General features: G+C 35.8%; 1 protein-coding gene and 1 long non-coding RNA gene across 6 annotated transcripts in view; one reads left to right on the forward strand and one right to left on the reverse strand.

The window, feature by feature from the left end:
- LOC117664796 (uncharacterized) overlaps positions 1-23,975 on the forward strand; it is a 45,498-nt gene that overhangs the window by 18,655 nt on the left and 2,868 nt on the right. Inside the window, exons 2-5 of one of the 2 annotated variants that reach the window (XR_004591175.3) lie at positions 235-290; positions 3,325-3,438; positions 7,663-7,837; positions 8,651-9,806. This is a non-coding gene — a long non-coding RNA (uncharacterized LOC117664796). Of the gene's footprint in view, positions 1-234; positions 291-3,324; positions 3,439-7,662; positions 7,838-8,650; positions 9,807-23,975 lie in introns of those variants that run through there. The other variant, XR_015733864.1, reaches the window with a different exon arrangement.
- ANKRD17 (ankyrin repeat domain 17) overlaps positions 1-23,975 on the reverse strand; it is a 139,005-nt gene that overhangs the window by 11,668 nt on the left and 103,362 nt on the right. For all 4 annotated transcript variants that reach the window (XM_060691728.2, XM_060691727.2, XM_087892253.1 and 1 more), the window contains exons 20-28: positions 22,835-23,048; positions 14,955-15,130; positions 13,410-13,572; positions 11,707-11,802; positions 10,989-11,105; positions 6,565-6,739; positions 4,811-5,258; positions 3,276-3,431; positions 423-572 (exon numbers count right to left, since the gene is read on the reverse strand). In XM_060691728.2, coding sequence (XP_060547711.1) covers positions 423-572; positions 3,276-3,431; positions 4,811-5,258; positions 6,565-6,739; positions 10,989-11,105; positions 11,707-11,802; positions 13,410-13,572; positions 14,955-15,130; positions 22,835-23,048 — 1,695 coding nt within the window. The remainder of the gene's footprint in view (positions 1-422; positions 573-3,275; positions 3,432-4,810; positions 5,259-6,564; positions 6,740-10,988; positions 11,106-11,706; positions 11,803-13,409; positions 13,573-14,954; positions 15,131-22,834; positions 23,049-23,975) is intronic.

Here is a 23,975-nt window from a genome sequence, read left to right on the forward strand (position 1 = left end):
GATTTCCACTAATAGTAAACTCAAATGTTTGAATGCCAACAAAAAAAAGAGATCAATTATAAATAAAATTATGCGCTGATAAATTCAAAGTGCAGTGAAGTACAATACAGAAAATCTCAGAAAAATCTCAGTGCTTAATCTCAGAAAAACACAGGGAAAAATGAAAAGCTAAATTTAAGGAAAAACTGAAATGTGGAAATGAAATGTGCTCCCTGAATCTCTCCTATCTTACAGGAAAGCACAGCTATCTGTCAAACTAGAATTCTTGACAGGAGATTTCCAATGAGAAGGTAAGAATGCACTGTAACATTTTTTGGCTAAAATCTGTCCCTTAACAAGGGCCCCTGAGGTTTTTAACAACTAAGTACAGAAATAAGACCAAGCAAATTATTATAAATGAAATAAGTAGTGCCTTGGTTTACCTTATTGTTATGATTCTGTCTCCTGTTTTATCTTTCTGTTTATCAATATCTATGTGTGCTCCTGTAAATTCTCTGATAGCATTGATGTTACAACCACCTCTTCCAATTACTCTGGAAATAACAGTTGATGGAACAGAAACCTTCTTTGATCTAAAAACAAATAAAAAGAAAAGTAATTACAACAGCAAATTTAAAATACTATAAAGCAGGATTGTTTTGTTTTTCAAAAAACTGTAGTCCAACATGAAGGCCATGGTATAAAATTACTAATATTTTAAGTCAAAGATAATTATTTAGAAGGTTGGAAAGGCATTTTTACACAATGGAATTTCTGGTCAGCTCCTAAGTGCAAAGATATACTATGCTATTCCCTTAATGCTGAGAATGTGTTTCATGAGAAATTACTTGAATAGCCATTCACTATTTCCTTACTGAGTCAGCAACATTGTGCTGAATGTGCCAAAGGTGATTTTTCAAGAGGCAATTGGACTTTCTGGTATTTCTATGTTTTGCTTCTCATCCAAGAAGCTTCTTCAGCTCTGACTGGATGGTGCGGAATGGAAGGATTTATACTCCTTGCTGACAGTGGGTCATTTGCATTATTTTACAGTCAAAGAGGCCACCTGGAGGTTTATCTGTGTCATCAGGGTCACCTGAGTAGCTCCAAGTGTCTGCAAGGAATATAAATCCTTCCATTCCTCACCATCCAATCAGAGCTGAAGAAGCTTCTTGGATGAGAAGCGAAATGTCTTCAAAGAAAAACAAGAAAATCTAGTTGCCTCTTGAAAAAGCACCTTTAGGATAACTGGACCTGGATAACTGAGAATCTCCACAGACATTGTGCTGAATGCAGGAAAGGAATAAGAAACAGCCAAAAAAATAAAGGCATGATGTAAGAAAAGCACACAAACAGAGCAAAAAGTAATTTATTTAACCCTCTTTGCGATCAATTCATGTTTCTCCTAACATTCCATTGTTTTCATAAAACAATGTGAGCAAAATCATGCTCTTATGTGAAATTATTTTGCTAGTTTCAACAATCATTTTTTGCAATAGCTCACACATAACTCACCATTGCATCATCTACCAGCATTAGAATAGTCTAGGCGTTTGCCCAGTTTTCTTAAATATTCTATCAAGGTACATAGGTTCATCTACTTGCTCTAGTTTTTCACCATTTATGAATAGCGTGGAAATGTTTAGTCAATTTCCAAGTCAAACAGTTTTTTTGGTCTTTGATATATTAATTTTCAATTCTATGTAATTCTATGCTATTCAATTCTGGCCAAAATTGTGGAAACCTTTTGGGAAAAGTGTATTTTTGAGGTTTGATAGCTAATAATACCACTTTTTTTTTGGAGTAGTACCATATAATTATATATCAATGGAAAGATATATATGGAAAAATTATATATCAATGGAAAGATAATTTAATGCTTTTCAACCTTTGTTTGAGAGATAAAAGTGGCTGTTTTGTGGAATTCTAGATTTTAGGCCAAATTCTTGCAGTCTGCATTGAACAGTCCTTGCACTCAACTTCACATTACATTGCGCCATTTCATTTTGTATACCCAGATGATTTTCTTCTGTCACGTAGGCACAGTCTCTTAATTCTTCTATCATCACTTGCTGTTGTGCACCTTTTCCTGCCTTTACCAGTGTGGTTTTGTAGTGACTGAGTCTCCTTATATCTCTTCAAAAACTTAGAAATGGCAACTTTGGTTAGGTCTCCACCAATTTCTCTTCTAATTTCTTTATAACTGTAGCCTTGTTCACTTAATAATACTATTTTACATCGCTTTCTGGGTGACCAATCAACTCTTTGCACCATTACTTTAATTTTATTACGTTTTACAAGCTCACTAAATGAAAGAACACAAAAAAACCCCAAACAACTTTATAGCGATCTCATAACACACTGACAAATGTCCTCCTCTCACCTTCAATACATGACATCAATAACTGAATCCTACTGTGATCTGATTGGCTCATTGCCAAAATAAGATGACACCTGATTGGCTCTCTAAACACTCATGCTAATTGGCTACAATCAGATGAAGGAAAGCTACCTGATATCAACCTAAGTAAGTTGTGCTTCCTTTTTCTAGTTTTATGGTACTCCCCCCCCCCCAAAAATGATGTTATTAGCCATCAAACCTCAAAAATACACTTTCCCCAAAAGATTTCCACTATTTTGGCCAATAACGTAAATCACATAACCTAGCATTTATTGCAAATCATTTAACTAAGGTTAAGGTTACCAGACTTAATCATATTCATGGCATATACAGCACACTCTGCTCAGTATGGGGCATTTTACCAAATGCTACAAATGTAACCAAAGGCCGATTTTATTCTAGACATTGTCAGGTTATTCTATGCAAGTTAGGTTCTTTCATTAAGAAACAACCCTGCAAGCCAATATACTGTTACCAGCATCTTATCAACTAGGACATATATGCAGGGCATGACGTATATTCAGGAAGTCTTTATTACATATTGATAAAATCTATATGGCATTTTTCATCATTAAAAGAATACATAAGTGTTAGCAAACTTCAAATTAAATGAAGTAATAATGAAGTAATAAATTATTTTATTAGTTTTTTTAAGGTATGAAAGTAATCTAGTCTGACAGAAGTGTCATTATAGAAAATGAATTTGCATTTTGTTTCTCAGATTGTGAATATATTTTACAGCAATCCTTATGAGAAACTGTTAAAATTAGTATAAAGATTTCATCTACTATATATTCACCAATTTAGCTGGTAGGATTAAGAAAGGTTAAAATACATTTTCTAGAGTGGACAGGAAGAAAAAGAGAAATTTGCTGTAATATAAAATTTAGCTTGCCTTCTTACAACTTCTTTCCACCCTTCTTCTCTCTTTTGACCACGTTTAGGACTCGCTAAGCTGATTTTTCCATTAGGAGAAGAGAGAGGTGATGGACAAGACTTTGTGCAAGTAGATAAGGAATTAGCAGGTGCTTCACCAATAACCTCTGATAACCTTTCAGGTAAAATGGGAGAAAGACATAGAAGAAAGAGAGAGGGAGGAAAAAAAATCTCTGTGTTAATCTCTATCATATAAATATTAAAGAGAAATATTTAAGAAGAATAAAACATCCTACTGATATCCAGAGGTGTGCTCTAATTATGTTGGGATCCAAACCCTTTAAATCTATGACATATTAAAATGACTGATTTTCAGTTACAAAGCACATATTTATTTAACAGCAATTAAAACATTTGATAATCAAATGTTTCTATACCTCAGATATATAGAAAAATACAACAAATGAATATTACGGCTATGGTAAAGCAGCAAACAAAATATAAACAACTTTTAATTTTTCTGTTTAAGGCTTCCTACAAATTGAAATATGCCTTGCACTCAAGGGTAAAAACAAATCCAGTAATTTCCATTTAATGAGATACACAATTTATATACCACTAAACCTCTCATCCCACAAGCAAAATCAATGGGAAAAGCTGTAGGAAGTTGGAAGTCACTACTCCTCCCACTGCTTATTTGCCCACCTATGGTTATATCTATTTAGGTAAGCAAATACTTATTATAAAAGTTCAATGGCCACTATAATTATTTTTCTAGTCATGGTATATTCTCTTATTAGATAATCATGGGATATTGGAGTAAAATATATATATAATCTAAATAATATTCATTCTGATCACATCACACTACACTACTTTCCTCTCAAAGATAACCCAACAGGTCACCTTGTCTACTCTAGCTTTAGAAGTAAGATATTGTTTGTTAGAAAATCCTGAAATGAATATATACATGAAATAAAAGCTGGAATCCAAACACTGCTTTAACCTACTTGTAACATAGCCTCTATTTATCAGGATAATTTTTGTTTCTATGTGGAAAAAGGGAAGCCCATGGGGCTATTCTAGAATAGAACAATGAACACTTTGTAATGTTTTTTATATCCTTAATTACAGTAAGTTTCTTCTACATTAACTGATCATCCATTCAAGGAAGATAGGTTCACACACAGTCTCACTAATCAGTTTTAATTATAACTATCTCTCCTTTGTTAATGAACACACTAAGACTGGGTCTTTGTGAGCTATTTGAACTTCTCTTGCAAATTTCCTAATAGTTTGTCTGATACCTCACTGAAGGTTAAAATGACATCTGGCCCTTGTTTGCCAAGTTGAAAGCCATTTCTTCTTTCTAGGATTCTGAGAGAGCACTCACACTATCCTTTAATAGTTTATTTGGTAGAAAGGCAGCAGAAACATTTTAATAATGCACATTATCAATCAATAAAGGAACAAAAGGGAAAGAAAATACAAGCCAATAAAAAATTCAGAGAGGTTAGAGCATGATTAAGATTTATCAATCCCACAGAATCTTACTTGAGTGGCGATTTGCTAGACATTGGTTTTCGCTCTTCTTTTGGGAATGTAACAAGCACTGCTGGCTGCTTCTTGCTGTTCTGATCATTGCTGACTGCTATGGATGAATTGCTATTACTTTTGTGGCTGTTATTACTATTGCTGCTTTCATCACTACAGCTGGAAATCCTCATGTTGTCACTGTCACCACTTTCACTTGTACTGCTGCTTTTCGATTCACCATTTATTTTCTCTGGTTCAGAGTAGGAGATTGGAAGCTGATCATCAAACATTATCTGAACTGTATCTTGGTTGATTTTATTCTTCCTGCTTTTTCTCTTAGAATTGCTTGTAGTAACATTATTATTCCTTTTCCCGTGGGAATTTGCCAAAGTTGCCCATGTTGCAGATATACCTATAGTGGTGGTTGTGGTAGCACTGGGGGGTTCTGTTGGGACTCCTGGCTCTTCTAATTGAGAAACAAAAGAACACGATTGAAGCCCAAGCATTCCTGAAGTATTTATCATAGCACTGCTCCAGATATTTCTATGCAAATCATTTATAAAGATCTTAGATCCTATTAGAGTATCTTGTTTCCTAATGTCTATTTATTAATAAGTAGGTTGATGTGTGAACATATACATGTTTACAGTTCCACTTCTAAAAGCTGAGGATTTGAACACAAACCTAATTTACAAATTACAGAGGAAACAACTGAATTTAGAGAACTGATGGACAAACTTCCTTTATAATACTCTTCAAAAAGTCCTATTTAACAAACAAAATCTCTTTAAAAAGTGCATGAGAATTTTAAAAATGCACTTAATTTATCAAGTGAGTTTTTAGATTTTATTAATGTTAATCTCAAGAACAATTCCAAAAAACAATTTTCTTCATTTTGAACATCAGTTCTTTGCAAAAATGACTTTAATATTTTCAATTATTAAAAATAGAAATGCATATAACTAATTTATGATTTATAAACACAAATTTAAAAGTCGCAGGGTAAGAATATATATTTCGATCAGATTTCTATAGAATGGAGTTTGCTTTAATTGAATAGCTTTATTAATTAATAATACTGATTTAATTTAATGGGGATCATAGAATTTAATTATGATTTAAAATAAGCAATTTGTTACTTAACTGATGCTTAAGAGTAGATGTCAAATATTTTGAAAAGAATAAAGGGCTTTGAGTCAAAAGGCATGGTAATTCTAATGCTACAGTTACCACCTTCTTCCTTTATATAAAATCACTAAATCCTCTTCACCCTCTAAAGCTTTTAAGCCTCAACGTGCCTATAAGCACTGTAGCCTGTGAAGACTCCTGCGGATGGATATTGACAAATCTCATGAGATTCTTCATAAAGCTTGCAATATATATATATATATATTAATTTTGATTTATATGCCGCCCTTCTCTGGAGACTCAGGGCGGCTTACAATGCATTAAGCAATAGCCTTCATACCTTTGTATATTTATACAAAGTCAGCTTATTGCCCCCACAAACTGGGTCCTCATTTAACCTACCTTAGAAAGGATGGAAGGCTGAGTCAACCTTGAGCCTGGTAAGATTCGAACCTGCAGTAATTGCAGGCAGCTGTGTTAATAACAGGGTGCGTTAAACCACTGTACTACCAAGGATTTTGGGATAGAAAAGTAAAAGAAACCCTGTGGAATCTGATGATTTCCTGGCTGTTTCAAACTAATTTTATGTGGCATCGATACCAGGCAACTCCAACAATAGTCATGAGCAGTGCTGTAATATATACCTTCAGCTTTTAGGTTTTTTTCCTTTTCTTGAGCAGCTTGTAGTTCAACATTTTCTTTGTTTTTTGCCTCAATTTCTTCTAGCTTTCTCCTCTGCTCCTCTTTTTTCTTTCTTCGTTTTTCTTTTCTTTTCTCTCTTTTAGCAGCTAGTGCCAGCCGTCTACTTTCTTCCCTTAACTACAAATTAGATTAAAAAAGTGATCAGAAGAACTGTTAAAAAAGAGAACTGCTATCTTGAACAGATAATACTGGTTCAGAGCTTGAAACAGAGATAGTAAGAAACATACATATGTATACCCATTTCAATACCTTTCAATTATTATCAATATAGATTAATGATGTAGTCCCTTATATTCAAATTAGGTGTGTGTATGCTGAGAGAGAGAGATAAGCTGAAAAAATAGAAGTTTCTCTAAAACCGATTGATTTATGATACATGATGACTCATCTATTTAATTGGGTCCTCTAGTTTTAGGATTTGTGTGGAGAATAGATCAAACTTTAGATCATATTTGTGCAGAAATATTGAAAATTCAAAAGGGTTCACGAACTTTTAACACCACTGTTCACAGTCAGAAAGCTGTGAACAAAGTGTTTATTTCTATGAAAAATTTATTTGTATGTAAAATCAACTTTAACAATCCCAAGATAGGATGCAAGTGTTTTAAAAGAGGAATTTCAAATTCTAATCCAATGATTTTCTTGTGAGCCAGGACTTCCTATTGGAGTAGAGCCTATTACTATCAGTAGGCTCCTTTTTCAAACAATGTCAAGAAAAAGACATTTAAAAGCTTTAGAATTTAAAACTGCAGTATTCTAAATAAAACTGGCAATTTTTAGATTGACTAAACAGATAGAAAAGGTGGTATTATATTTTACAGTATTATTCTCTCAGAATATTCATATAATTTATAAAAAAATCATACTAATATGCAAAAAAGTCTTCAGAAAAAAGAACTGAAATGAAAGTAATTAATATCAGAGGGTACAGTTAGATTGAGTGGCAGCACCCTGATGTTTGCTGATAGAAATTCATGCTTTTCCATAACATTTTTAAGAGTGCCTGCCAATTTAAGTTAAATCACTGGTTGTATTTGCAGAGCACTGGGGGTTGCTGGGAGAGCAAGGAGTTGCTCACCATGAGCTACAGAGAACTGGAACTTCATCCAACAGAACAAGCTACTGGCCCACACGCCATTGCTTACTGTGAGACCATCTGACCAGAAGTGCACATCTAAGCAATTATAGTTTTAAAAACACCAATAGCAGGACAAGGTAAGTTAGAAAGTATTCCTGATTTCTTTAACTTAACTCTATATGTTTTGGTTTTTTTTAATTTGATTTATATGCCGCCCTTCTCCGGAGACTCAGGGCGGCTTACAGTGTGTTAAGCAATAGCCTTCATACTTTTATATATTTTATACGAAGTCAGCTTATTGCCCCCACAAACTGGGTCCTCAATGTTGCTTAATGGTTGGGGTTGCTGGTAGTTGTTCTAGGCCAGGACAATTGTTTATTGGCCAGGGTTGAGAGCAGCGGTCAGTTTCACATTTTGTTGCTACTGGTTTGCCCTGCGCGCGTGAGCTCGAGTTGTGCGCACGCACACCTTCCGCCCATGCACCCGGCATTTCACGCATGTGCCCCAGCATTCTGTGCATCGTGCATGCATCTTCTGTGTATGCACCCAGCCTCAAAACCGTGCCTAAATAGGCATAGAGCTGGGGTGGGTGGGTGGGCCCACCTGTGGTTCACCTGAACCAGTATGAACCGGCTGAATACCACTTCTGGTTGAGAGTGTCTCAATTAGCCTAGGTAATTTGAAATAGCTGTGTGAAATCCTAGCCAGTATGGTATATAAGGGTATATCTGTGAAGTTATTAATCTTGAGAGCTGACCAGAAGTGTGCAGCTGAGTAAAAGTGTAGTTTTAAAAACATCAGTAGTTTGAAAAAGAAGTAGTTCATCCTTGATAAGTGCTTGTGAAGTTTCAAGTTTATTTTTAAAATGTCTGGTTTAATTCAGTGCAATACTTGTTTTGCAGCTATTTTTTCTGGTACTTAAGTTTGAATACTATCCTATTTGTATGCAGATGTTGTGGCCACTGGCAGCCAGCGGAGCTGGCAACAGAGTTGGACAGTGAAGAGGTTGAGGAGGAACTTGGGCCAGTCTTGGGGGCTGGGGAAAGCTCGGACGAGGGCCCTGCATCAGAGGCAGAGAGGGATAGACAGCAGCAAGGCAGAGGAACAGCTGGAGCCCGTTCCCAGTGTGTGCATGTGCAGAGCTGCCAGAAGACAACAATTAAGAAAGCAGAGTCAACTTGGGAGTAAGGCCACACCTTGGAGATAATTGGCCCCTCCCATAGGAAATAAAAGAGGAGCAAACAGGGAGTTGGCTTTTGCAGGAAACAATTCGTTCATTCCATGACTCTGAGAGACTCTGCTCCAAGTTTTGCCTTGTACTGCGGTTGGAAACAATTTACATGGCAGCTTGCCAAACGAGATAAGATGTGTTGAGAAATATTCCTTTGAAAAACTGTTTGGACAAACCTTGCTGACTGTGAATGAACATAATTCACAGTCATGTAAATAAAAGAGGTTTTGCCAATAATTCCTGCCTCCTGCTGTTAAGGAAGCCTAGGTCAGAACAGCAGATTGCTAGTTTACATGGACAGATTGCTTATTTAGAGTCTTTAGTTTGTGCTCTTCAGGCTGAAATTAGGTGGCCGACTCAACTGGTATGTGTCAACATTACGGGACCGCCTGCTACCACCAATAGCCTCCCACCGGCCAGTACGCTCCCATAGAGAGGGGCTCCTCCGGGTGCCGTCGGCCAAACAATGTCGGCTGTCGGCCCCTAGGGGGAGAGCCTTCTCTGTGGGGGCACCTACGATTTGGAACGAGCTCCCCCCAGAGATACGTAGGATCCCGGATCTGCGCACCTTCCGCCGGGCGCTTAATACTTTTCTATTTTATCAAGCTGGCCTGGCCTAAATCTTCCCCTTTTTAAATGTGGAAATTTTAAATTTTTAAATTTTAAATTCGTCTTATTTATAGGGGTGTGGGTAAGGCGTTTTAAATTGGGGAGCCATTTTGGATTTAATTCTATTTTAAACGTATTTTAATTGTTTATATTGTATGTTTTTAATTTTGGCTGTTCACCGCCCCGAGTCCTTCGGGAGAGGGGGGCGGTATAAAAATCTAATAAATAAATAAATAAATAAATAAATAAATAAATAAATAAATAAATATGTCATGGCTGCTATTCTGCTAAGCTACAGATTGTAAACTGATGATCTATTGAGCTACCTGCATCCACAAAGACCATGCAGAAGTAAGGCAGTATAGACAATGTGCGATCTGGCAAGGTGAGAGCTGTGGACCATAAACAGGATGCTTTTGATATGTCCCTGCAAAGTAATTATAGTGTTCCTGCTGAACTTAATAGGGCTACTAAGATTATTATAAAGTTGTATAATAGAGTTGACGTTCCTGAGGGTATTCATAACATGGAAACGATTTGGTATTGCTGAAAAATCAGTCAAAAATATGGAGAGTGAACTGCAGTTCACTTTTTCTAAGTGTAATAAGATGATGCACTTGGAGAAAAATAACCCTCCGTATTGGACCCACAATACAGTGTAAGACAGAACAAGAGAAGAAAAGGATTCAGGTGTGCTCATAGCTCAAATGAGTTTAACAGTGTGGCCAGGCAGTTGTGAAGGCAAACACAATTCTGGGATGCATCACTAGAGGGATCAGCAGCAGGAAAAAGGAGGTCCTGATCCTGCTACATAGGGATATAGTTAGACCCCATTTGGAATGCCATCTTCAATTCTGAAGACCTCCCTTAAAAAAGATATTGATAAGACTGAGTGAGTCCAGAGATGGGCAACAAAAATGGTCAGGAGGACAAAATGTATCAGGAGAGTGGAGGAACTGAATATGTACAGCCTGGAGGACAGAAGGGAAAGGGGAGGGGGGGACATGACTGAAACCTTTAATATATTAAGAATGTGAATAAGGTTCTAGAAGGCAGTATTTTCAATATTAAACAAAAGTCAAGAACACGGGGCATACCATCAAACTGACAGGAGGACAGTTCAAAAGTAATATAAAGTAATGCAAAGTAAAGAAAATATTGCTTCACAGAAAGAATACTGGAAGCTTGGAGCCAACTTCCAGAGAAGATAGTGGGTCAATCATCAGTTACTGAGTTTTAACATGCATGGGATAACATATGTCTGTCTTTTGACAAAAATTAAAAATACATAAATAAGAAAAAACAATAAAATAAACAAAAACAAACAAAAACTCAAAGGGCAAACTAGGTGGACCAGTGGATCATTTTCTGCCATCAGTTTCTATGTTTCTATCACTGTTTGTTGTTCCAAATCTAAATACAAACTTTTCAGAAAAGGGTTTACTTACCTTTTCCAGATCCAACTCTTCCAAAAGAATGCTTGCATTTTTGTTTGCTTCTGCAGCCTGTCTGTCTTTGGCTTGAACAATTGATTCTATACATAGATGGCACTTTTTCAACATTTCCTAAAATAGCAAAGGAGGAGGAGAAAGAGGAGAAATGAGCACCAATGATTTGACCAATACAGCACACAATGACATGAAGTGGAGTAAGTTCATGGCACAAGCTTTCCAAAGATTTGGGAAAGTTAAAATATTCAACCGACCAATGAAAATAAGTTAATTTAGTACCTTAACTGATGATATAATTTTCAGGTAGTCTTTATAAGATAAAGAATATATGAGATATTTAACTGATGGGTTCTTGGTGCTCTCTGAGCTTGCATATTTTCTTACAGACGTTTCATTACTCTAAGTCTAACTAGATAACATCATCAGTGCTAGTCCAGATATTTTAGATATTTTACTGGCCATGCTATGTTGGCAAATATGAAACAGAACTTGGCAAGATACCACATCCTTATATTTTGTGTATTCAAGAATGAATGAGTATTTACTGTTATTTATTTTTACTTATTATCTACATTCTTCATAAATGAATTAGAACACTAAGACCACAGAAAATCTAAACAAATGCTAGGAGTGAGTTGAGCACAGTTTTCAGATACCATAGTAAAATATATTTTTGTCTAATATTCTAAAGAATATGAAAGAAAAAATAACTTACCTTGTCAGTAACTGTGGCTATGTATCGCATACATTCAGAATCTGATGGAAATTGGTTGACTTCTTTTACTAGATAGCGTACAACTTTCACATGACCCTAAGAAACAAATTTTCAGCATCACTGATATGACATGAAAAATGAGTTTCAAAAGTATATAACAGTTCACTAAAACATCTTCCTGCTGCAAACTCATTTACTCAGTGTAAGGAGGAATATATATGCATAAATTCATAAAACCAAAGAGGATCTCTTTTCCTGGATCATATTTATTCAATTAATACAATAGACAGTGTTGTTTCTCTGTGTCATAGAATATATGTGGGTACATGCATAATTATGTATGTAAGTATGTATGTATGTATGTATGTATGTATTTTATCTTGTCATGTTTATGTTTATATTAGAGGTGGAGACCCTTTGAGAGCTGCATGCAACGTAATTTCATTTTAATGTATGCCAATTAGTGTATGTTCAAAGTGACAATAAAATATTCTAAGTCTAAGTCTAAACCTAAGCAAAAATAAAGGTTTGGAATTTAGCTTTAAAGAAAACCCAACGGTACTTACCTTTCCAGACACATGGAACAGGAAAAAATGAAATAGGTTTAACATCTAAAATTACTAGTATTTTTAAAATTGTAAACAAAACAAACTTCCTGGAATGAAACCCTGGCATAACTAGAGATTGCCAGTATAGGAATACTGATGGTGACAACTATGGACATCTTTTATCAGTAGAATATGGATTGAGACATTCATCTGCTGAAATACATTGTTTCTTAAAGTTGTAAAGTTATGGCAACTGTATCCATCCAACTAATATATATCTTAAATTTCAAATATTATTGTTTCAAAATAATAAACCAGGCTTAGATGCTTTCATTTGGAAACATATAAGTAGTTTATAAAATAAACGCAATTAACTCAAACAGATGTGAGACATTAAGACTGTATTGGCAATGCCTCCTATTTTTTAAATTTATACTTCAACAACTTGCTCCTGTTCAGTATTTATCAAATTTATATAAATGCCCATCGCATCAGCACACGAGATAAAATAACAGTGTAAAATCACAGATATAAAATGTAAAAATCCATATTAGTATCATAAAAATCTGCGACACAAATCATAGGTGATGAGAGGAATAAAAATGGTTATCTCTACAGCAGAGCCATCTCAACAGGTCTCCTGTGTCCTGAGAGCCCCCAAATCTGATTACATGACAAGTCTTGAGGGTCTTTTGGAAAATCAAACAGGATGGAGCTAATCCCATGGCAATTATATATGGGATTCATACAAGCTTGCCAATAGATAGTAACATATGATATTGCCATACTGAAATCATTGTAGTCAATTTATGACCACAATTGAGCCCAAAATTTCTGTTGCTAAGCAAAACATTTAAGTCAGTTTTGCCCTATTTTACAATCTTTCTTGCCACAGTTGTTAACTGAATTGTTAAATGAATCTGCCTTCCCCATTGCATGAACCTCAGGACACTGCAACTATTATAAATATGAGTCAATTGCCAAGCATCTGAATTTTGATCATATGACCATGGGGATGCTACAAAGGTTATAAATGTGAAAAACAACCATGTCACTTTTGTCAGTGCTATTGTAACTTCAAATGATCACTAAACAAACTGTTGTAAGTCAAGGACTTCCTGTATTTTCAGTTAAATAAAGATAAAAATTGTTTACCTTTCGAAAGGCTGCCATTAGAGGAGTTATTTTCCTATTATCAGCAGCATCTACATCTGCTCCTGCTTGTACTAATAACTGGACAACATCTAAATGACCACCATTTGCAGCAAGCCATAATGGAGTATTTCCTTTTTTGTTACGAACATCAATGTGAGCTCCCCTACCAAAAAATAAAAAAGCTTGATTAATCAACAAGGAAGACATAATCCCCTCCTCAAAAACTCTGTTCCAAAGGCTGCTACTGTTTACTTATTAATTGATTTATTGATCATATTTATATGGCCGTCCATCTCATGTAATGTGATTCTATAAGACATTCAAAGAACTGTAAAAAAAAAAAACAATTTTACAAGAATTCAAAATGTACAAAAATTGTTATTACAAAAAGATAAGTGAGAGCACCAAATTATAAACAAGTGAGCCACCCAATTAAATTATCATTTGCTTATGATCCCTTGTGACATAACCAGGAATTGCTATTACTTTAAAGTAATAGCTCCTTAAATAGTTTATAGCTCCTTAAACAGTTAGGAGCTATATTAACAGATGTTCTTCCCTCTACAGAAAGCACTACTTTTTATTTTATGTTACAAAATTCAAAGTTTAGTTTGGAACTGTTCTGAATTTTTTAAAAAAGGGGAAATGTTACAAATAAAATAATGTAAATAACAATGAAAGAGGCCTGTTTTGAAATATGAACTCTTTGCAAAAAAAAGGGATGAATTTCTGTTAATAATAGTCACTGAGTTGAAGGTTGAACAGCTGAGACTGTATTCAGTCTCATATGCAAAATGCATTCTTATTATTCTGAATGAACATAATAGTAAAGTATTAAAGGATAATAATCTAATGGTTAGTGTAAATTTTCACAATTCTGTCAAATATTCACTATTCTCTTAGGATTAACAATGTTCTGGTTTTTACAAACATTCACTATATATGCATACTCTGTATGTGTGTTTTGATCCCAAATTCACAGCTTACATTCAGCCAAGGTTTTATCAAGCTCACAGTAAGTATTTTTGGGATCGAAAGACCGTCAGATCTGATTGCTCAAAGATTAAATTGTACCAATCCAACATGGTAAGGCGGAGAAGACAAGATCCCTGTAGAGTCTATTTAGTTTGAGGCAGCATAGCTTTAGGTAAACCCCTGAAGAGATGTAGCCAGTGTATATTACACTGCCATTTTTCTTCTTCCTTGTACAATCCCCAGGTATGTTTATAATATTTTGAATGCCCTACACAGGATACCTTTTATACAACCACAAATTAATATACTACCCATTAGGATGGCTCTGGACAGCTATTTAAGACTCCTATATGAATGCTCTAGCTGCTTGTGTTTAGATTTGGAAGTGGAATCTGTCTTCCATGTATTACTTCACAATCCACTATATATCCACTATATAAAACACTATATGTTTTATGGAATTAATAGTCGCCCATATTAGACCTCTTAACTGGTCATAGAACCAAGAGGTCATGGCTCTGCGACCAATTAAAAAAATCAGACTGTTTAGGAGAAGATAAACTATAATACCTGCTAATAAGCAGTTCACAGAATTTGTAGTGTCCTTTGTCAGCTGCAATGGTTAAAGCGGTATCTCTTGAAGAAGGGACTGGTGGTGCATTTACATCAGCACCTTTGTCGAGAAGAACTCTGCCTACTTCAGCATAGCCACCAGAAGCAGCTTCCATTAATGGTGTCAGTCCAGTCTAGATGGACAATAATAACATTAAATATATTTTCTCAGGTGAAATATGTAAAAAATTAAAACAACAGTAAAAAAAAAAAAGAACAACCAATATAGTTTTACTACAATATAGACAAACATTATTAACTTTTATGGTGGTTCTCTGTAAAAGAAATAAAAAAGGAAGAAGACTGACTCCTGATTGGTTTGATTATTGATGTTTGAAATAATTCACAGGAATGATTGGGGAACGGAGGCTTTGTATCACAAATAAATGGCAGGATATCTACTACAGAATGACACTAAAACTGAATAACATCAACAAGAAAATAAATAGATTTTGTATGGATTGTTAAATAGTTTTAAAATCTTAATTTTTCCTATTTGGTGAAAAGTACAATGAGGGCAAAATGTTTAACTCTTATTAGATTTTTCTTTACACAAAAGATCACAAATAAGAATACTTTATACCGTAGAATAACATGTACAAGAGAAAGAAATTTGGATCTGAAATGGGCAAAGGTCTTGAACTGGATCTATTAATGGCCATGCTTGCTACTCAGTTGATAACTCTTTAAAAGATCCATGCCTATACCTACGTTTGCACGGCAGCTATAAATGCATCTCCTTTATGGAGCTGCGATTAGGAAAAATATGTTTGCTTATGCCATATTTAAAGCATCGTTGCTTCTTCAGATCCAGGTACTTTACACCATTAGTATGTGTTATGAAACATTCAGATTTTATGTTCAGATGTCCTACCAAGTTCAATAAAATTTTCAACCAAAGGCATACTTAAAACTGCTTATGTAGCCTTTTCAAATAGAAGATAACCTAATGCCCAAGAAAGAACATGCATGGAAAAAGTCCAAAAACTTGAATTATCTGGGGTTATAAAAGAACAAAAGAAATTTACTTTAATTGGAAAAGGAATCTTATTAAACTTTCTTTTCAGACAACAAATGAAGGTTCTAATAATTTCAAGAGGGAGAAAAGGGAGAGAAATATATAGGAAAAATTGAACCCAGACAATTTGTGTCTTTAAAAATTATATCAGTGCATTGATTGAGCTACTTGCTACAATTTGAACCAGGTCTACTTTTTCTCAAGTTTTCATATAAAAGGTATTAAAAGCTGCAAAATATTTTGATCAAAATACCTAGTTCTATACAAAGGATGAATTGCAACTAGCATATGAAATAAGACTTTTAAGAAAAATTGTGTGAAAATCAACAAAGCAGATTTCTAAAACTTATTCTTCAGAGGGAGCATAACCCAAATCAGAATAGATTGCTCATCCTATTTATTAACTGTCATTCAGCCTATTAGTGATCTTAGAACTTGTTCTTCACTAGAGCACAAAGAAACATATTTCTGGATGTTCTCTGCATATTCATGAACGCTAAATCACAATTCTTTTTTTAGATGACTGAAAGTACATTACTAATCAAAGAGGATCAAAGTGGAAGATAACTTTACTATACCAACCAATGCAATCAACTTGCTTGTCTGAAAAGATTCCGCTTTTCAATACTCTAACTTGTATAACCATGAATTAATAATAATGTCTGAAGGATAAAAATCTTTGACGAATATAATCCTAAAGTACTTAAGTCAACATAGTAAGCAAAACTATCTTGAAGATGAATATCTTCAAAGAAGATAATTTTAAAGATTCAAAAAGACTACCTCTTTTGCAGAGAATGTTAACCATCCAAACAGAATGTAATCAATTACTGCTAGATTGATCACTAAGAACATTTATGAACCTCTAGGTGTCTGAAAAAAACACTCTGGCCAGATGGAAGGAAAATCACACACAATAGCATTGTTGAGACAAATCTGTGGTGAAGCTCAAAATCAAGAGAGAGAGACCATCTTATAAAGGTCCACCATGGTAGGCATAAATGGTACCTTTATACTGTTATACCATATAAAGGATCTTTTCAGGAGTATTATGATGTTCATAGAGTATCTGGATATTAGACATGTCTTCTCTCCTTTGAGAATTGACCATATGGTTCAAATATCTCCAAACAGTGAGCTTCTGCATCTTAAAATGTAAATTTGCTATAAAGATTCATATATTGGTAAAGAAATAAGTTCTTGAACTAAATCTCAAATCAGGGATGATTATTATTATTTTCTGCTGCTCTCTACCTTTCTGTACTATTGGTAAGTGAAAGAAAAGACAAAACTATTATGGTTTATGCTAGCTTCATTCTCTCTCTAAAATCTTTTTTCCAGAAAGCTTTTTTGAAAGATTTCTATTCTCTGGAGAAAAGAAGATGGCCAGAATGGGAACTCCAAATTTAAGTCCTGAGTTTTTAAAATAGTTTAGATAACATTCTGCTAAGCCTTCATTGATTTGGATTAATCCGTGTATGCAGAGAATATTTTTAGATGTTCTGCTTTGACTGAATAGAAGTCACAATATTACCCAAGAGAACAAGAAAAAAATTTATTAAAAAAGTTTAGATCTGTAAATCCTTTTTCAGTTGATATACATCTTGTTACCATACTATCTCTTCTAATGAAAACATGGATTCATTGAATTTTCTATTTAAAAGTAGGTTGAGAGTAGCATGATCTCCCAGAGAGCCAAAAGATTTATATTCATGGCTTTTAATCTGGTGAAAAAAATAAACAGAAATTCTTGACCCATAAGACTTTATGGCAGGCATCTAATTCAAGAGGATTTGCTTTTAAATCATTAATGGTGCTTGGTAACCTGACCCTAGACAAAAATGACTGAAATGAAAATTTGCCCATTGGAGAATACCTATACAAGAGACAAATGTCTAGGTAAGAACTGCAGAAAAGCTCTGGCTGCACACAAAGCTAATATGATAATAGCCTAATCATCTGATGAAAGAGGATATAAACCTGAAGCGGAAAATCTAAACTGGTATTTATCCATTATATCACCTTTCTTCAAAAGCTCAAGGCAGTGCATACGTCGTTCCTTCACATAGCAGAAACAGGAAAAAAAACTATGACATTTCCATTTGGGAGAAAGATTGTGATGAAGTTTATTGAAGTTATTATATTCAATAACATCTCCTTGTTGAGACATGTCAGGGCTGACAATCTTTTTATCTGGAATTTACAAAGTGTTTATAAACAAATTGGCATTTTTGATCCACTGTTGTCCTGAACTCTCCCTTTTCTGGTGCTAAAATGACCACCAAGTAATCAGCCTGATCATCTGTCTGTATGATGACAATATCTTCTGATAGGGATGTAGCCTTAGGAATAAGAGCTGGAAAAAACATTATCAGCTTGATTTCTATTGTATAATTCTTGTTGATTGTTTCTAAAACTCACTAAAATTTTTGGTGCTGCAGTATAAAAGCCATTCATATTACATGCTACCTGTAAATTTCTGAAGATAACCACGCAGAACTAAAGTTTCTTACTAGAGTGCTAAATCAGTTTGGAATTTTAAGTTGTTGCTTATCTAAGACTGAATCTTTAAAAACTGCTTGAAAAAGTAAAGAGGAATGAAAAGCCTTGGACTGTTTGGAAGATTTCTTTTCTTCTCATTCTGGAGAGTTGGAGAGAATTTTTGTTTCCTTCATTGCTTCTATTGCATTGTCAAAAAAAGAAAAAAGAAAAGAAAAGGAAAAGGAAAAAAAAAGTCTGTTTCAAAGATTGCTGTACCGAATTATATCTATATCCTTCTTTCACAGCCTGAGGCTTCTTTTGATGATCATATGCAATCCATTAATTTGGTTGTTAAGGAATCCAGTGTCAATCAGCAATCCATTAATTTGTTGTAAAGAATCCGGTGTCAGTTCAGCCATGGAAAAATTTTCTTCAACAAATTTCTAGTATCCTTGTCCAATTTATCACTCTCAAGCAGTTTGCTGAACACCTTAATGAAGGCCACAGAAGAGGCTCTGAGCAGCATAAGTGAGGCATTAAAACCCCAATGAAGTGCAGCTTTTACCTTCCAGCCATGTTGGCTTTACTGGCAGGTTCAGACTCAGAAGGCAGGAGGGCTCTAGATGCTCCAATTGCCACTCTATATGGGGTATGAGAAGATCTTGCACCATATCAGGTCAGGAACAGAGATAAAGTTTGGTTTTGAAGAGCTTCAATATCCTCCACAGATAATGGCTAAAGTAAGCTAGGAAAAGGACAAGAAGGAGCAGGTGAGGGAACCAAGGTGAAGGATGATGTAATCCCAGGTATTTATTACAGGGAGTGCAGGAAGACACTTCAAACTGAAGAGACTGCATAGCTGTGGATAATTGGTGACAGAAAAAAAAAAAGACAACATTTGGAAGACATACCCTAATTTTCTCCTGTGAGAGCATTCAACCCATTTGAAAGGATATGGGTTTTTGTTTTTGTTTTTTGTTTCTTGACAAAATTTGGACAAAACTGTAAACTACAGAGTAAACTACACCTCTCTTCTAGATGAAGAGAGAGGTATTTTCCCTCTCGCAAATCCACTCCTTTACTTGTTAAATATCGAGACCCGAGCTCCATGTGACAGGATGAGCTCTGTCCTCACCCTGCTCCTACCAATCTAGCAGCTCAAAAGCATACAAATGCAAGTAGATAAATAGGTACCACTTCGGTGAGACGGTAACAGCGCTCCATGATGTCATGCTGGCCACATGACCGCAGAAATGTCTTCAGATAGCGCTGGCTCAATGCCCTTGAAACTGAGATGAGCACTGCCCCCTATCAGCAGCAACTAGCGGAGTAAAATCCGCAGGGACTCTTTTTTCTTTTACTTGTTAAATATAGTTCACTCAATAGTGGCATATGGTCTGGCATTCAATCAGTTATGTGGAACTAACAGGAAATGTTGAGACCAGGTTGTATCCTTTTCAGGGTATCAGCGGAACTGAAGGATTTCAGCAAAATGTTGCTTTTGTCATTTGCTTCCTCTTTGCCACTCATTCCCACAGAGGTCTCTGCTTTGTTTATTTGTGATAAATGGTATGCAGAAAGAAACATCAATTATGAAAGGAGCACATAAGGCCTCACACAAATCCAAAGGTACAAGCTCAAATACTAATGAAATAGTCTCCATGATTCAGAATGCTTTGCTTTATGAAGCAGCAAGTAAATATAAGTATGCATGAAATGAAAAACATATATTGTTTTGAATCCAGAGCAAACCATCAAATTCTGGAAGGTGTGTTAATTTTTCCTTGGTTTAGCAAAATGTAAGCCTGGGATATTGTTTGCTGTTCAGAGGTTTAGATTCAGAAGATCTCAGAATAAGTTTATAGGGCATTTATGGAAAGGTTGATGCGTGTCAACTTTCAGAAGCTCCATAGGGAAACGTATCTTACCGTCTGTTCAGCCTATGTGACCTTCCTAGCACCTCTTTCCCTTCCCCTTCCTCCTCCCCGTCACTACAATGTCACACAATAATATACTCTACAGGCAGTTCTTGATTTAAGGCCACAATTGAGCCCAAAATTTCTGTTGCTAAGTGAGACAATTGTTAAGTGAATTTTATAACCTTTCTTCCTACAGTTGTTAAGTAAGAAACACAATTGTTAAGTGAATCTGGTTTCCCCATTGACTTTGTTTCTCAGAAGGTCACAAAAGGTGATCACATGACCCCAGAACACTGCAACTATCATAAATATGAGTCAGTTGCCAAGCATCTGAATTTGATCATGTGACAATAGGGATGCTGCAATGGTCGTGTGAAAAAGATCAAAAACCAGTCATAAGTCACTTTTCCCAGTACCGTTGTAACTTCAAACAATCACTAAATGAATGGTTGTAAGTTGAGGACTACCTGTACTGGACCAACAATGCCCTTAACTTGTGCATCTTCTCTTTCTGCCCTCCCTTCAGCTACTGCCATCACTAGTGCATTAGTCTATACAGCTGCTCCTTATTGTGATAATAAATAATCCAGCATGCAGTGTGTTATTTCCTCTCCTTTTCTAAGCCTCCCAATCCCTTTTGTCCACTAGGTTTTAATATAAATCTGAAACAAAACATCCACATTACAGTCCATGGATAAAATGAATGATCTGAAACGTGTGTTTCAGTTTGAGAACGGATCATATGAATCCAGCTATTCCATGCAAAAATCACTTTGCACATTCCTATGAATAAACCTTTTGTTGTTGTTGTTGTTGTTGTTGTTGTTGTTGTTATTCAGTAAACCACACAGATGGCTAAATTCTACCTTTTATAAAAATCTGCAGTACTGAACGCTGGCACCAACAAAACAGCCACCAAAAAACAAAATAAAACAGTATTGCTTTCATGATGTTATAAAAACTACTACATTAAATAAATGTCAGTCTGTCTACCAGAAAGGGAAAATTTACTGCTGTACTACATACATTTCAAAAGGAAGCCTTCTGAATAATCTTTCAAGAAAGTAATAGAACTTTGAAATCTAGGACTTGAAATGGATGCTTTACATTAGAACCATCGTTAAAAAGGCACAACAAAGAATGTTCTTCCTGCATCAACTCAGGAAGTTCAAACTGCCCCAGGAGCTGTTGATACAGTCTAAGCCTGTCATTTGTACTTCTATAACTATCTGGTTTGGTACAGCAACCAAACAAGACAGATAAGACTCCAACGGATAGTTAAGACTGCAGAAAAAATAACCAGCCTTCCTTCCATAGAAGACTTATACATTGTGTGGGTCAGAAGAAAGGCTAAAAAGGCATCTGCAGATTCCTCACATCCTGGACACAAACTGTTTCAACTCCTTCCCTAGGATGGCGCATTCGGGACAAGACAACTAAAGAGAGAGACAGTTTTTTTCTTTTTGCTATCACTCTGCTAAATACTTCTGTCAGTAACAACATACAGTAATTACCTCTTGTTACCCCCTTCTACTGGTTGCACACTTTTAGTATTATTAGTTATTTCTGTTGTTTTGCAAGTACATTGAGTGTGTGTGTGTGTGTGTGTGTGTGAGAGAGAGAGAGAGAGAGAGAGAGAGAGAGAGAGAAGAAGAGGAAGAGGAAGAGGAAGAGGAAGAGGAAGAAGAAGAAGAAGAAGAAGAAGAAGAAGAAGAAGAAGAAGAAGAAGAAGAAGAAGAAGAAGAAGAAGAAGAAGAGCCTCCAAAAAAAGAGAAAAAAACAAAAGAATACTATAAATGCTACTGTTAAAATTGACAAAAGTCTGTCCTTTGGGATAGTGGAATGCTAAATGTTTAGTTATTTAGCATTTTGAATAATCTTTTGCACAGCCATAAAATCTATGCATGTGGTCCAGAAATTATGAATAAGGAATCAGTTTCTGCTGTATATTTAGGGATAGTTGAAATCAGAAGAAAAGTAAAACATTTTTTGTATACTTTAGATACATGTTGTCCTCCAATTATGACAATATGGGAAGTCCTATCACTAAGCAATGTGATTGTTAAATGAGTTATGCCCAATTTTACAACTTTGTTTTGCTGTGGTTGTTAACCAAATTACTGTGGTTGTTAAGCAAATCACATGGTCATTAAATAAAACTGGCTTCCTCCATTGAGTTTGCTTGTCAGAAGTCCCCTGGGAAGGTCACAACAGCAATCATGTGATCCCAGAATGCTGCAATCATTGTAAATGCATGCTGATTGTCAAACACCTGAATTTTGATCTTGTGACCATGGGGATGTTGTGAGAACTCTTGTAAATCACTTTTTTTGGCTGCTATTGTAACTTCAAATGGTCATAAGTCGAGGACTACCTAAGTGTACAAGTTAACCAAACCAAACCAAAAGGTTATTCCTTACCTTAGCTCTATGCTCAACATTAGCTTTTCTATCAAGGAGAAGACTAACCACTTCCGTTCTTCCTTGGAAACACGCTAGTGTCAAGGCAGTATTTCTATTGGTCTCTATCTGTGCATTAATATCAGAACCCATGTCTAAGAGCAACTTCACAGCTGCGGTATGGCCATTCATGGCTGCCAACATTAATGGAGAGATGCCCAGCTTACTTCCAGTTCTAAAAATAAATTAATATATGCCACATTTTAGTATTGCAAATATGATGACTTTTCTATAATATTGATCTATTTCTGTAATGAAGATATATGCATGGAACCTCCTCCAATGCAAAGCTTTCAATAGGAGTTCAGAGGCTAAGTAGCTACAGATAGTCCTCAAGTTACAAATGCAATGGAGACTGCCCATTCCATTCGTAACCCAAGGATTCATAGGAGTGAATTACATTAACTTGAATTTGATCACTCCCTCCTTTCTCCCACGCACTTGCTAATCAAATGTGTGGCTTGTTAAATGCACAAAGAATATCTCAGTGTGAGGAAGGCCATGGGGGGGGGGCGGCGCTAGTGATGGAACAGGCCACCTACTTCAGATCACCCAAGGCCTCCCCGACCCACTGAGTTACCTCATTCGCCCTCCCCTGGGGTCCTCATAATTCTCATCATCCTGCTGCGCCGGGTCACTTGCCTTGTGAAGATCTGTCTCGTCTCTAGAGTCTCTGTTTCTTTGCCTTCTCCCAGCGAGAGGCAAGAGCAGAGGGAGAGCAGGACGAGTGCGCCCTGCTTGGCTCCTCTGACTCACCCAGGCTGCCTCCATTTCTGGAGCAGCGGGCAGCTTCAATGAATCTCCGCCAAAGACTTCCAGGTTGGCAACGAAAAGTGTTTGCACACCGAAGGGAGGTTTGGGGTAATGAAATCACATTGCTTCAAGTTTCCCGATAGCGTGCAAACACTTTTCGTGCAGCTTCTGGATGCCCTAATCTCATTAGACTTCAGGCACTCCTTCTCTGCAAAAGAGGATGGGTGCCTGAAGTCACAAGAAATCATGGCCTCCAGAAGTTTCAGCCTGTGGCCAAAAAGTGTTTATGTGCCTATGGGACGCTGCTTCAAAGAACCTCATAGGGCCTGAGGAGGCCTTTGCCAAAGAG

Source organism: Pantherophis guttatus, chromosome 4 (genome assembly GCF_059756535.1).
Source record: "Pantherophis guttatus breed Tessera chromosome 4, ASM5975653v1, whole genome shotgun sequence".
NCBI lineage: Eukaryota > Metazoa > Chordata > Lepidosauria > Squamata > Colubridae > Pantherophis > Pantherophis guttatus.